This window comes from Strongylocentrotus purpuratus, unplaced genomic scaffold (genome assembly GCF_000002235.5).
Source record: "Strongylocentrotus purpuratus isolate Spur 01 unplaced genomic scaffold, Spur_5.0 spur5_scaffold_10, whole genome shotgun sequence".
Classification (NCBI taxonomy): domain Eukaryota; kingdom Metazoa; phylum Echinodermata; class Echinoidea; order Camarodonta; family Strongylocentrotidae; genus Strongylocentrotus; species Strongylocentrotus purpuratus.
Window position 1 is genome coordinate 7,000,553 of NW_022145595.1, and position 15,993 is coordinate 7,016,545.

Sequence of the window (15,993 nt, forward strand, 5' to 3'; positions counted from 1 at the left end):
AAGTGCCTCAAAAAACTAAAAATCTTTGAGTGACTGGTTTTACCATACTCATTTTCCAAATAAATATCTTGATAATCAGACATGCGATCGGCTTGTAAAATTCATGGTGTCCCTGACTTACCCAAATGTTTATAATTAATATTGCAGCATGAGCTAAATCCAGGATTTTGTTTCAGAATCTGAGACAAAGTTACCCAATTCCTCTAAATAAATCTTTTAAACAATCTTATTGGGGAATGTGATATTATTCCAATTTTACCAAGCCGCGTACAGCCACTGCTTTCAGTTTTTGGTAGGCACATGCTTCTCTTTGATTCGGTTAATGTCTTTATTCCTCCTCTTTCTATTGGGTACTTTTAGATTTGCACGACGAGAACGTGGACTGCTACATGCAGGTGCGTACGCAGGGGGGGGGGGGGTACTCCCCTCTCATGTTTTTGTATGTGTGTGTGTTTTGGAGGAACCCCCCCCCCCCCTCAATTTAAAAAAAAAATTATTATAATTTTCCAAAAAATAAATATGTGCTCTAACTAGAAATTGCGAACATGCAATGCTTACGCTTCAATCTGTTATTTATCATACAATGGGTTTCGTGTTCGTTTTGTTCCTACGCACCTTAAACATACTATGAATTCAGCTTACAATGGCCTGACATGCATCAGTGAATCCTTATAATTTAGGATCATGTGATATACATTGCCATATTTTTGTAATACACAAGTCATGTAAATAACGTGTGTGTATACTATACAGATAGTAAACTGACATGTAAGATATATGGTACATGTACTTTCTTTGGTATTCTTTTTTGCATTTGTATGTATAGCGCCATGGGCGTCATGCCTGACAGATCTGATGCGCTTCATAAGAAGCCATCATTTTTATTATTATTATTATTACCCCCCCCCCCCCCCACTCAGTGTTATTTAGGGTACGCGTGTGTAAAGTCAATACGGGCCGACTTTTTTGTTGTGCATTATGAGCCCGACTTTGTTGTGTGAAAAGTACCCCTTTACCGGAGATTTTGGGATTATTATTAAGTAATGGTTTCTTGTTTTTAATACTTATATGTCATTTATTTTTGTAATTACTTTTATATCATTTGAATCAAACCCAATATAACTGAAATCAATTCAAGATGGTATTTATTATTATTCAAACATACGTCTCTACACAATGTTAAATCGTGTATAATTAACAATAATGAAAAATAATAATCAACACAGTTTCGTCAAATTCAATTCGAATTAGTCATCCTCGCCCGTTCAATTAAATAAAAGCCTGGTGGCAACACGCCTACAGCCAATTTCCTGCGTTTAATATCCTGCTTTTTCCTTTCGAGTTGAAGGGGGCGAGGGGGGTGGGGGTGGATGCGCAGGCGTCAAAATTAAGAACATCTTACAACGTTAGTCTGATAGTAATGCTTTAAGATTTCAAATACAAAATAATAATTGAAAAAACAATCAACAACAAAAGACACTTGAAGTAAAGGAAAATTAAAAGGTTCATGAAATAATAATAATAATAATAGCTCACATTTATAATCCGCCTCATACTTTGTTCCTAGGCGCAGCACATATTATTACCCCGGTCATCGGATTCATGCTTACCCGCACACAAGGTATGCACATTCTCCACTCCCTGGGGAGCATTCCAGCCAGTCGCCATTTTACAAGCGCCATTGCTAATCAAACCACATTAGCTTTCGCATCCTACCGGGTACCCATTTAACACCTGGGTGGAGAGTGGCAAATGTAGATCAATGTCTTGCCAAAGGGCATGTGGACATTGTGATCCACAGTCCGCTGACATATCCACTCGACCACGACACCCCTACATAAATGCAAAGAATGCTCTGATTTAAAAGAAAAGGTTCATTCTACACTTAATTCTGTGTTGCATTCGTATTATGTGTAGCGCCACCGTGTACTTTCGAAAGAACGTTTACGTTTCACTGATCCATACACTTTTCAGCATTTTGTTCCCACTACATATGAACATGCTGAATATATACCCAAAATTTATTCATATTTCATGATATCAAAAGCTAAACCATTCATTACAATAAATCATAACTGTTTGTTAAAATGAGACGGCTGAAACGGATTATAATAAACTGTTTATCGGCCTTAGCCGCCAAACATTTGTAATATTAGGCAAACATGTTTCATAAAAAAGTAACTCATTTATTTAAAGTGGAAATTCAAAGAAAATCACAAATATGTCAACTAATGTATCACTAGAAACTGGTAAGCTAACAGATGGCCATCGTACAAGTTCTAGATTTATACAAATACAAATGCAACCACCTCCATAGCATCTGGGATATACGAGAGATTCGCCAGAAAAATAATGATGTTTTAATGACGTCACATAATGGACCAATACTGCCCAAGCAGACGACACCCCAGAAAGAATGAACATAATTGCAAAGCTATTTTTTCTCAGATTATAATAAGTTTAGTGTATATAAATGTGATGGCATTTCAAACATTCAAAAGGCGATATGAAACCGATTCTGATAACTAAAATCTTTTGTTTATTAATACACATGATAGGGGTTAATTAACAATCAAAGAAATCAGACTTTGAAATTGAAACCCCCCCGGAATGATATTAAGGACGACATTTGTTCCTTTTTGAAACGCCGAACATACCCCGGTGTGTGCAGCTGAATATACAATGACGTCTTATTTTGTTTTAATAATGAAACTAAAGTTAGTTTTTAAAATCAATGAATATCTACTATAAAGATACTATATATTTAAACAAAATTAAACAAATCTGGAGGTAATTTTACTGGAACAATCCCGACTCCAACTTTAAGAAATGAGATCTCAGCTTTCCCATTTTAATTGCTATTTTCTTTTCCTCATCCCTATACTTAAATTTTTTTTCTTCATCTTTTCTAAAGTTGGTACTCGCCCCCCCCCCCCGATCTTGACATAATGTAACATACTTCACCATGAAAATGATAGTATTACACATTTTTATTTTATATGAACTACCTACCAACCCAACAAATATATCTCGCCATTCTAAATCTTTAATTTTATCTAACTCAAAAAGTTGTATTAAAGCCTGCCATATCCTTTGAACGCTCCCGCAAGATATGTTTGTATGTTTCTATTTCCTGCTTACAAAACGAACATAAATTATCACCAACAAAACCAAATCTATGAAGATGCTCATTAATGTATATGGCTCCATGCAATAATTTAAATTGAAATTCTCGTTGTTTTCCAATGAGTATAGTAATTCTTGGTCTAACAAATATTTCTTTTAATTCTTTATCTATAAAATCGTAATCATTTTGCCCATCCCTTACCTGCAAATCATACGTTTTGGCAGTGCTTTGATAAAATAATCATAAATTGTTCTTGAACCCACATCCACAAACTGCATTTTTACAGTTACACACACACCCTGCATATTTGTTATTATGCCTGAAGCTTGGCTTGAATGGTTCAAAATGATTATTAAAAGTTTCGAGCAAGGAATGCATGAAATTTATTATGACAATATTCATTTATATTCTTACGATTTCATTTTCTATTCATCCGTGTTTACTGTTTTCATTGCCATTAAAATGATATGGTGTTTGTTTCAATTCCTCGAGTCAGCTCAAGGATGGTCACCCTTCACATGATAGTAGTAGTAGTAGTAGTAGTAGCATTGGCGCCGAAGATGGGGGCAGGGGGGCGCTCGCCCCCTTACATAAAAAAAAAAAAGAAAAGCAGTAAAGCAGTAAGATGGTTTGTATTTTGTAACAAAAAACGTCATTGAAATAATAACACTTGAATTGAATCAAATAAAAATTATATTCCATTCAAAGAAAAGGAAAATTAACAGGAATTAAATTTCCTAAACATTCCGCATGCCACCTATATCTACCAATGGAGATTTTTATAATAGCTATACGCGCATATCGTGGAAATATTGTGAGAGGGTGGGAAAGCGTGTGTGTATTTTATTAAAGAGGTGAGAAGACATGAGCCCCTGAAAATGGCGTACTGCTGGGGGTATTTCTAATTCGATACCAGTGATTTACAAATATTTCTGAAATGACATGATTTTCAGGTATTTTTTCTCAATTTGTGTGTAAGTCATATCTTTTTATGCGTTTGTTGGAAAATTAGAAATTTCTGAATTTACAGTCGGGCGAAAAATACGCTTAGGCCTATTTAAAAGCCTTCATGCCAGGGCCTGTAGAACGTCGAGCCCCCCTCACTTTTTTGAAAAAGTATTTTAAAGAGAAAAAGAAAGAAAGAGAAAGAGAAAAATAAGTGACCTGTCAATGTCAAATATGCTCATCTGACCGTAATTAAATGCCTAAAACCGCTGAGATTCCGGGGGCTCTTCCCCCCCTGGTCCCCACCAAGGGCCCGAAGGCGGGCCCCCGGATACTCATCTGACCGTAATAAAATATCTAAAACCTCTGAGCTTCCAGAGGCTTTGGCCCCTGGACCCCATCAAGGGCTCTAAAGAGGGCCCCTGGATGCTCATCTGACCGTAATTGAATACCTAGAAACCCTGAGCTTCCGGGTGCTCTTCCCCCTGGACCCTACCAAGGGCCCTAAGGCGGGCTCTTGGATGCTCATCTGACCGTAATAAAATATCTAAAAACCTCTGAGCTTCCTGGGGCTTAGGCCCATGGACCCCATCAAGGGTCCCAAAGAGGGCCTCTGGATGCTCATCTGACCGTAATAAAATATCTAAAACCTCTGAGCTTCCCGGGATTTTGGCCCATGGACCCCATCTAGGGCCCCTTGATGCATATCTGACCGTAATTAAATACCTAAATACCCAGAGCTTCCGGGGGTTCAGTCCCTGGACCCCACGCCAATTTACACTCCACTTTGAAAAACGTTCCATTAAAAAAAAACGTAACATGTAAGAGTGGTGGTGATGCAAATCTTTCTTCTGCACACATGACGCCACTGCCCCTGGAAGGTGAGCCCTCCTGGAATGCTTGCCCCCCCCCATCCCAAACTGCTTCCAGCGCGTCTGAGTAGTAGTAGTAGTAGTAGTAGTAGTAGTAGTAGTAGTAGTAGTAGTAGAAGTAGTAGTAGAAGTAGTAGTAGTGGTAGTAGTAGGAATAATAATAATAATAATAATAATGAAAATAACAATAATAATAGTCACAATAATAAAAACAACACCAACAATATTAATAATAATAATAATAATAATAACATCATCATCACAATCATTATTAAGGACACTAGTATTGATGATTATTATAATAACACGGACCTCCAAATGAAATTCAACAGCAATTTGTTTTTATAGTTTAACTTTTAATGTAATTTGCATCAATGCAGCAGTTTAAATATAGTATTTCTACAAACTAATATTCTCTATGTTCTATAAGTAAAATACAATGCAGAATGCAGAGTGAATTACAGAAGAAAAAGGAATGTTTCATTCAAACCGAATACATGGAATCGTATGCAAACATGATATTAAATATTTTAGTCATATTCTGTCTCTTCATATATAGGCTACGCGAAATACAAAGCGAAACACAAATAAAAAATAATAAAACATTAACAATTTCTTCAAACACATCAAATACATGGATTCGTCTGCGAACATGAAAATTAATATATGTGTCATGTACAAAATTAAAAAAAATGACGAGAACTTTTTCCCCTTTGTACCTTTTCAATATAGATAGATGATACCGCAGTAAATACTTTGTATTTGTATTCAGGCTTGGTTGGGTTACTGAATGCATGAAACAAATCGGGTCGATTTGTTGACCATTCATGAATTTGATATTCAGTATCATTCTTTACTATACGCTTGCAAACATTTTACTAGAGTCTCCATTAACCATAAGAACATTTCTGTTTGCAGTAGATTGACAATTGAAAATAGTGGGGTTGCTATCATTTGCGACCGGTAATGGTTAAATTTGACATGATGATGTCTTAAAAGGTTTTTTTTTTTTTATCCAGCTCATGTTTCTCTAAGTCAAATACAGGCAGTGGATAGATCGAAGTTAATGGTTCAAGATTTCAAGATTTCAAATTTATTCATGTTTCCAACAAAACATTACAAATCAATTATAAGCATTTAAAACAAATTTAAGAAATACATGTTGGAAACAGAGGGGTCCACTAAAAAGCAATGCTTGTACAAGTGTGAACACCTCAAATGAAACTTAGGAATAATGACTAATTAAATTAACTTATCTGTAACTACAAAAGGAACTACAAAATAGAGGAAAGAAAAAGGGGGATGCCAAAAGAGACGAGAAAGGTACAAGACAATACTTTACACGACAAAGATAGAAGAACACGGACATAATACAAAGAGTAGACAATGACAAAAAGAAGTGAGAGATCGAGGGTACAGAAAATAATACTAAATGATTGGAATCACACTGTCACAATATTTTGTTCCTCAACCTCTTGTCATAAAATGAATATGATTTATTATTACTGATCACTCTGAAAATTCATATAGGTTGATCAATAAAGTTCTGAGAAGGTATAATAAGGTCTATCTGATTAAAGTAAGCCATTATTGCCTCAATCATTTCGTGAAAAGGGGTTAGGAAAATTATGCCGACTATTTCTTTCAATTATAAAATATTATTTTCATTCCAACAACTAATCAAGTAAGTGAGTTAATCCAAACAGCTCATTTTACATATATCAAACTGAAATAACAGATAGATATTATTGGTTAAAAGGAAAACGATTGAGTTCTTTCACATGCGTGATTTTAAAATTGTTATTCCCACAACTGTACAGCTAAATTTATTTTGTATTCAGCTTATTTTCCCTTTTCAAACCAAGACGGCAATACTTCAAAATGAAAGTGTTATGTACATAATTATTGGCCCCATCAGTGGACAATTATAATACTTGAGGTCCAGGTCATGGAGTATAATAATGATTATTACAAAGGTTTTTTATACACCCTTTTCCATATTTAAACTGAGTAGTTGCTCGACCTACTCAGGTTTCTTTATACAAACACTATATTATACGTATAATTCGTCCTTGTTTTCACGAAGTGACGGTAGTGAGGAAAATCGTAACGCAAAGTGAATGCAATTTTGTTTCACTACTGTCACTTCGTGAAAACAGCGACGAATTATGTGAACTACCCCGCTCAATGCAAATATAATATTGGGCATTGAATTGAGTAGTAGAATCAATTACGTTGCTACTAATGGAGAGGGTTACTTCAACATTCTAAATCAAATCTAAATAGAAATTGAAGAACTTAAGTGGGTGGCTCTTAGTTTAATTTAAGCCAATATCTCTTTTTCTGATTGATTTTAAAAACATTTAGGCAATACCTCTATTTTACCTTTTTTATAGTCAATATGTTTCTTTTCTGAATGATTTGATTTCTTTTCATCTTCAAAATCTTAAATGGTAAGGTAAAAATAACAGAACATATATTTGTTTTAATCCATTGATGGCCTACACAACGTATATACTTGCTGAGGAACTTATATTGACAGCAAGGATTTTGGGTGAAAATCGTGTTTGCATCAAGACGAAAAATTAACTGGATAAGAAGAGAGAGAGAGAGCCGGAGAGAGAAAGATAAATAGACTGAGGGGTTGGGGAGAATGAATGAGAAAGAAAGAGCTTATTGTAGGTAAGGGAGGGAGGAGGAGTAAAACGAATGGCGAAGAGGAAGAGAAAGAGAAATAGAAAGGGGAAGTGTGACGGAGAGAGAGAGAGATAGAGAGGTGAGAGATATCGACAGAGGGGGAGAGAAAGAGAGGGGGAGGAGACATAGAGATAGAGAGAGATAGATAGATAGATAGAGAGAGAGAGAGAGAGAGAGAGAGAGAAGGGAGTGGGTAGAAGAAACAAAGTAGAAAAGACTTCAACTTGCATTATATTGTTATCAGCTATGCGATAAACTGATAAGTTGCCCGAAGAAGTATAAGAATTTTTAAGTTGCAGAAGTTATAGAAATTGCTTTTTTGTATAAATGACAATCCATTGAAAGATGGCACAATAATACGATTACGGGACGTCTAGTCATCTGGTTGCGAATGGAATTAACATATCCCCCCCGGCCCCCTCTGTTAAAAAAAATATACCACATCTCCCTCATGATTTGTTTTTAGATGCATATCAGATACATTAAGTAGCACATGGTGACAGTAAATTTAGTTGGCAATTATTCATGGAATAAAACTGTTTTGCAAACGCTAACGACTGTTTTGCAAACGCCTGCAACTGTTTGCGGAAAAATAAATTCGCAAAGAAATTTTGAACATGTTCAAAATTTCTTTGCGACAAGAAAAAATGTTTACAACAAAGAAAACTGTTTGCGATCTTTCTTGCAACCTTTTACAACATTTTACAAACTCTGGCGAAACCCCAAATTCGCTACGTTCGCAAGCATTCGCCGCTCAGTGAGATAGGCCCTTTAAGTCGTTAGCGTTTGCAAAACAGTCGTAAGCCTTTGCAAACGGTTGTTAAACGGTTTTGCTCTTTGTTTTCGTCAGTTCTCTGTGTTTCGCCAAAGCTAGCGACCACGTTACCATATGGTTCCTTTATAAAATCGACCCATTGAGTACCAGTAGTTAGCAAAAGGTCTCAAACGTTCACAAATAGTGGCAAAGGATTGGCAAATAGTTGCTAATCTTCGCAAAAGGTGTCGCTAACATTTGTTTACAGTCGCTAATAGTCACCAACTGCCTTTCGCAAACACTTTCGGAGACATTCGCTCAAATGTTGCTAATTGTCGCTAAACGTCACTTAATGTCGCTGATTTTCGCCAACATTCGTCAGAAAAGTTGGCGAATCCAAATTCGCAACGTTCGCAAGCATTCGCTGCTCAGTGAAAACAGGCTCTGGGGTCTCAGTCATGTAGTAATAATGTAGGCATGCGTGACCAAAGGTTTTCCAGACACCCCCTAAACGAGGATTTCTCCTGAAGCCAAAATACACCCTAAATGAGGATTTCGCGAGGTTTTCCCCCAATTCATACCCTAAACGGGTATTTCACAAAAGTGTACTCCTAAACAAGAAATGTAAATTGTAACCCCTAGAGCATTTTGAAGTGCGATAGGGATTAACATTTAAGTTGTTGACAATGTTGAATAAATCGAATTGCACTAATGATGTAAAATTCGTAATTGCAATAACATCAACCTGTACACTACGAAATGGGTTTAATGAACATCAATCATAAGTCCTTTCTTTGAAGAAAAAAAAAGAATTACATTTCGTCGTTGTCGTAAACCCCAGTCGTAAACAAGCAATTCACATGCTGGTACGCAAAGTATAGGGGCTTCTTTATGTGTTTTTACATTATCACGCTGACGTAAACGAATGTTATAGACAACTGGCTTCCCGACCAGCTTTTAGTTCAGAGTCTAGTCGGGATCTAGAAAGATACCTCTAGACGCGTACAGCAGGATTTTGAAGAAGAAAAAAAAACCTTTTTTTTGAAAATGGACGTTTCTTTACCCCTTGACGCGGCACCTCATGGACCGCGTTCAATCTTTAAAAAACACCCCTTATACGCGTTTTCTTGGTCACACATGCTTACATCATTCATATTGACTGAGACCCCTGGGGCACATAACGTTATAGCGCCTCCGCTGTGGTTCGAATCGCATACCAAAGGATCAAGAATCCAGCAAAGTGTCCGCTGAACCATATCACCTATTCTATTGCAGGCAAATCTTAAAATATAACGGATTTGAGAACTCTTTTTTGTGTTGCCATTGGTTGTTTTTTGAAAACCTTTCTCTGTTGTCAAAGCTTTGAACCTAGTCGAGAATGTGTTACTTGGAGCAGGCGCGTACGCAGGATTTTTTCAAGGGGGGTGTTTTAACATTTATAAATCGGGCCAAAAATTTCGCAACGACTCAGCCAGCCGCTGAATAAGCGGGGGGGGGTAAGAGGACACTTTTTTGTCAGCCATGGGAATAATTTTTTTTTTTTTTTTTTTTTTTTAAATAATTAAAAAAAAAAAAAAAAAAAATCCAAAGGGGGTTTTTTTTTTTTTTTTTTAGGTGGGTGGTGGAGAGGTTTACACACATAAAAATACCAAGGGGGGGGGTTAACCCCCAAACACCCCCCCCCCCCCCCCCTGTGTACGCGCCTGACTTGGAGTCATTTCGGCAAACAGGGCAAATGACGATAGTCGTCCAATGCAAGGGGTGGATCCAGGATGCTCTGGCACAAAATTTCCCTAAATGGGGTATATCATTGAATGGCAAATGCTCGCGAACGTTGCGAATTTTGGCAGTTGCAATTGGCGACTATTAGCGAAATGTTAGCGAATCCTTTGCCACTATTTGTGAATGTTTGGGACCTTTTACGAACCCTAGCGAAACCCCAAATTCGCTACATTCGCAATCATTCGCCGCTCAGGGAGAAACCCCCTTAAGTTCATTAAAAAATTAATGTTCATTTTCGTGAACTCAAAGTTGGATCCGTATATCAAACACTATTACCGTGCTATATTTTGAATCGGTTCATTTACGACATATGCATCGGGACAGGGTCTCCTTGAGCCCTTGTTTAAATGCTTTGTACCTGAACGCGTATACAAACGGGTTCACGCAGATATTAAAGGTGGCCAAAATAGTTGTGTAGAGGTGCAGACTGCTGCCTAAGTAATTACGCGGTACCCCGAAGACGTTGTAGAAGAAAAACGTCACCTGGTTGGGTGTCCAACAAACCAGGTATGTTACGTAGACGATCAGGAGGGTGATGGTGATGTTGCGTCGTCGAAGGTCTCTCCCTTCTTCTGCAGAGGACTTCGCGACCGGCCGTGGACCCTCGACGTTTTTGTTGCCATCAGGAGGCGCAGATAACTGTGGACCGCTTGTCACAGGTCTTTGGGAACCTGCTGCCTCTTGCAAGGGTAACCCCTCTGTAGTGCTTGAACATGTTGGATTCCCTACCGAATTGGTGACGGGTCCAGGTCTAACGCGCCTCAACGTGCGGAGCTTGGCCGTGATGCATACGAAAGAAAATCCCGTTACGATAACAGGGATTAAGAACTCGAAGACGAAGGCGGCAACACCCGAAAAAATGTTGAAAGCAGGGCTTGTTTCTACGACGATACAGTCACGGCTTGATTTTTCGTCGTAATCAAAAAATGCCGCGGCGAAGATGATTTGTATTGTCGGCGCAGTTAGCCAGGCGATTACCGCGATGAGATACAGCGTTCTCCGTTTCAACCGCGTCATGTAGAGTACGGGGTGTACAACGGCGATGTAACGCTCGATGGAGATGATCGTGAGATTGAACGTCGAGATTGCAAAACCGCTGAAGGTAGCCACCCTGGAGTTCCAGACCCGACAGAAGAGCTCTGCGCCGAGTCCTTTACGGCTTGGTGAGAAAGGATACCAAGTCGCCTGGACGGTATAGATGATGAGGATGACAGAGGTGACGAAGTCGATGAAGGACTGGGTGACGATGAGCCAATTGGTGTTGTTCTCCCTTGACTGACGTCGAAGCACGGCAAAGCAGAGGGCGTTGCCCAACACGCCTAGCACGCCGAAGAGGATTTGAGAAGCAGTAGCGATAGCGAGATCAATCGACATCGTCTCAGGATGATCTCGCATTGACAAAGTATCGTTTGCTGTTCCCGCCATTTTAGTCAATCCGAAAGCAACGTCTGCGTGTAAATGATTCACATTATCGTCGCAGGGTCGTTTTATGTAGGATGGTTCAAGAGATAGAGTAGCTCCGCGCTTAATTGTCGATTGCCAATTTTATCTTACAATTCATTTCAATGTAAATAACACTAGACCGAGAGTCAATAATTGAAATGGTTGTAACCATAGAAACCACTCTACAGTTACTGCCAATACACTCAAAATGATTCAAATATTGAGATATGTGATCATCTAAATGTCGGTTCAATTTAAAGTATATGTTTGAGACATAGATAGGTGGCGGATCATCTCCAAAATTGTGGGGGGGGGCACTCCCTGGCAAAATGGGGGCTCCTACAAAGGAAAACCTCAAAGCGAAAATATACAACTTTTAGACATTAGTACACTGTCACTCATATAGTTGGATAGTTTTTGTTTACCCCAATAATTTGCCAGTGTTTGTTTTGCGTGACTGCTAAAGCATGTGTATGGTAATATGCTTATCAAATAAGGGGACCTACGCCTTTAAGTCATAAATGACAATAATGAGGATTAATGCCCCCCAAAATGGCACTTATATAGCATATCGACACGGTTTTGATCATGGGGCCTCACAGTTACGAAGCCATTGCTTTGTCACTGAACCATGACTGTACGCAGCGGGGGCTAGGGTAGGGGGCAGTTCCCACAAATAAAATAAAAAACAAGGAAAATGCACTAAAAGTTCAATAATTCATTGAATTCCCCCCGGTCCCCAACGTAACAAAATCCTCTGTACGGCCATGCATTATGGCTCAAGGCATGGGCACACAGAGGATTTTTCTCATATTGGGGACCGGGGTAAAATACAATGAATCATTGAAAAATTATTGCATTTTATTTATTCATTTTGTTTGTTTGTGGGAACTGCCCCCTACCCTAGCCCCCGCTGTGTACAGTCATGGCTCAGTGACAAAGCAATGGCCTCGTAACTGTGAGGCCCCAGGATCAAAACCGTGTCGCTATAAATGCTATATTAGTGCCCTTTGTGGGGCATTAATCCTCATTACTGTCATTTATGACTTAAGGGTGTAGGTCCCCCAAATGTATACTATTATCTAGATATATAAGGAATAAATCATTGTCAAAATAATTCCATAAATTGGGGTAAAAAATAGAATTTGTCCAACTATATGAGCGACAGTGTATATACCCCTACATTGCGGTGAATACATCATCAGGACGATTTCAATATTTGTTTCTTTCTTTACATGGTCCAAAACACTGCTTGAGCATCATACTTTGAAGTTGGGCATGCTTGTCTGAAGATTAATTTGCAATCGAGCGAAGCAAATATTTCACCATTTGTTAGGTCGCTATATGACAATTACATCTTATAAAGAGGGGAAGAAAAGTAGTCCTGATGGGTAAGGGTATACAAGCATAGGTGCACTTGCAGAGGTGATAGGAGGCACTATGGAACGGGCACATAATTACATGTATTAGCAAGAAAAAGGGGCACTTATCTGGAATCTGAAGTCAATATGGGCACTTTGGGATACTTGACAAAAAAGTGGGGTGATAATGCCCCCCCCCCCATCCCCACCGCCGCTTCCGTTAAAGACATTTATTACATTTACTACATTGTACTTGAAAACGGCCGGAAATTTAAAAAAAAAATCGATATCAATTTCTTTGTAGGTGAAATTGAAATCTGACACTGCACATGATGCAGCGATGTGGTGAAAAGTTTTGAGGTACTTAATGTTTTGAACGTCTTTGCACAGAACTTTCAAAAACGTCATTATGATATTTATGTTCATGCTACTAAATACTGGATGCAATTTTGTGGAGTGAAAAGGAACGAGGGCACCATTAACAAAATGTTAGAGTGAATACAAATTAAAGCTCGCCGTTCGATCGTTCTTAGCCTTGGAATGCAATCGAAATAGAATCATGTGATTGTACCATGAATTTTGATTTTAATGAGGCGCACCAATTTAGTGCTCAAGGTTCAATCATTGTAAGGGTTTTCTTGAAAATAATTCTGATTTTGGCGCTGATCGTTTTTTCAAAGTTTGCAATTTATTTAATGTTCATTCGAATAGAAAACCGTAAATCAGTACTTCATCAATTATCTATATCAAAATAAAAGTCCACCCTGAAATTAAGTTGTTCTTAATAAAAAGCTGAAAATGAAAGGAAAAAACCGTCAGTGAAAGTTTGAGCAAAAAAAGATTAAAAAAGAGAAAGTTATGAAATGTTGACGGTGCGACTAATCAAACTTAAATTGGCAACTTTGTGACGTAATCTTGCGAGATCCCCTCCGATTCACCCTGTACTAAACAACTTTAAAATGTATGTTTTCCCTTAAGAATGTTTCAATCATACATTCACCCTATATAATTTATGGCAAATATGTTTTTATATTACCCCTATAAAATATGAAACAAATCTATTCCATCATCAATAACTAAGCAAATTACAGTTTATAACATTTTCTGTACAGAGCAAATTGGAGAGGAGCTCGCAAGATACATCACAGAGTTGCCAATTTGTTTTTGATTTGTCGCAACTTTATAATTCATAACTTTCTTTATTGTATCGGATTTTGCTCTCACCTTCACTGTTCTGTTTTCTCAGTTTTCTGCTTCTTTTAAAGATATCCCTTTTGCAGCCAACATCAAATTCTGTAGAGCTTTGCAGCCTGGATATGTCATGTAGGTCCTATCTGTGAAATTTAAACGTTAACAGTGTCCTAATATTATGCAAGGAAACCCGTTTACTTGCTAGACTTCACTGTCAGACGCTATTGAGGGACTGACTGGCCTTTTTTCCTTCTTTGGTAATAACATACATAAAATGAGCTGTAAATGGTACATGAGCATTTGTCTACAACAATAACCCACTTCTTGTAATGGCCAAAATTAAACTGACCGAATCTTTGCGCAGCACAAAACGTACGAACATTCGGTACAATGGTCTGAAAATCTTACTGACTTGGTAGCACTTAAGTCGATTCGACAACACTAATAGTCGTTATTTTCCCACTTAAAGACATTTTCAAGCCCCCTTGTTAGGGAAGTTCTAAATTAGTATTATCTTTCAAATGCCGTTGGAATTTAACCTTTTCATTTTTTGTAATATGTTTCACATGAAATTATTTGATGACATGATTTTCATAAACTATTCTATGTCCATGACTTTGTCAAATAAGAATATTTGTTACTCTGGTGTGAAGTGTGGGGACCCGGATGCTTGGTGTCGTTCCCATTTTCCCTTTCAATTTTCAAATACTCCATACTTCCAAAGTGTCTCTTTTAACATATAAGGAGCACCCTTTTTCACCTCTGACAATTAGCGTCATCTTTCTTTATATAAACAAATTCCTTTCACTTTGGGGATGCAGGGGAGGAGGGGGGGGGGGTCACAAATGGGAAGAAATACAAATTTAAAACAAATTAACAAAAGCAATGTTCAGGTTGAAAAAAATAAACTTTCTCTTGGTCACGTGAGGACAGTACAGGAGGATCCAGAATTGTCAGAAAGAGGGCGCCAATTTTTCCCCCGAAAGTAACTGTTGATAAATATAGTTCTCATAGCCTATTGGCCCGTGGGGAGGGGAAAGGGTGATTCTTTCCTATAACCTTCTCCCTCTCCCTCTCCATCTCTCTCTCTCTCTCTCTCTCTCTCTCTCTCTCTCACACACACACAAACGATGGGGGAGAGGTAAAAAAAAACACAGTAAAATTAACTTGTCTATAGCCCTTTTGCAGAGGATACATAGGTGCTGCCCCCCCCCCCCGGCCCCCCACTCCGGGAACGAAGGGATACCATGCGTGTTCCCAAAATCTCCGGCTCGTAACAAAAGAAAAAAGTCTACCCGTCTTGACTTTAAACACCGGACTTATGGGGGTGCTGAAAAGGCTCGTATAACAAAAGAAAAAGATCTACCCGTATTGACTTTGCACACCGGATTTATGCTGAAGGGGGGGGGGGGGTCGCTTGGAACACGCATATGCGTACCCTAAATAACACTGAGTTGGGTTGGGGGCGGGTTGCTGTCCCTTAGACTTGTCTAAAGACAAATTAAGAATTGCAGAGATAGTCCTATGGGTGGTTGCAGATGCTTTTCGAAAGTTCAAGTGCAGTAGTTTATTTTTATTTCCTTATTTTTTTTTTTTTTTTTCCCTTTTATACATTTGGAAATTAGTTGGATGATGTTTATTATTTTTCTTGTTATTGTTTACAAAATAATTAATCTTGTATGGCTTTCTTACTCAAAATTATTACTCTGACAAGAACATGTCCTAAAGTTATTATGGATTTCGAATTATAGTAGGCCCTATACCACAGTAAGGGTGTCTTATTATGCCCACCACTGAGGGGCCCAGTAATTGGGAAATATG

At 38.2% G+C, this 15,993-nt stretch overlaps 1 protein-coding gene across 1 annotated transcript; it reads right to left on the reverse strand.

Moving 5' to 3' along the window:
• Positions 1-10,474: 10,474 nt before the first annotated feature.
• Positions 10,475-11,602, reverse strand: LOC574595 (kappa-type opioid receptor-like). The gene has a single exon (XM_774911.2). The coding sequence runs from the start codon at positions 11,600-11,602 to the stop codon at positions 10,475-10,477; it is 1,128 nt and encodes a 375-aa protein (XP_780004.2).
• Between the last annotated feature and the right edge of the window lie 4,391 nt (positions 11,603-15,993).

Coding starts and splice junctions, on each gene's coding strand:
- LOC574595 (XM_774911.2), bottom strand. CDS start 11,602: ATGGCGGGAACAGCAAACGATACTTTGTCAATGCGAGATCATCCTGAG.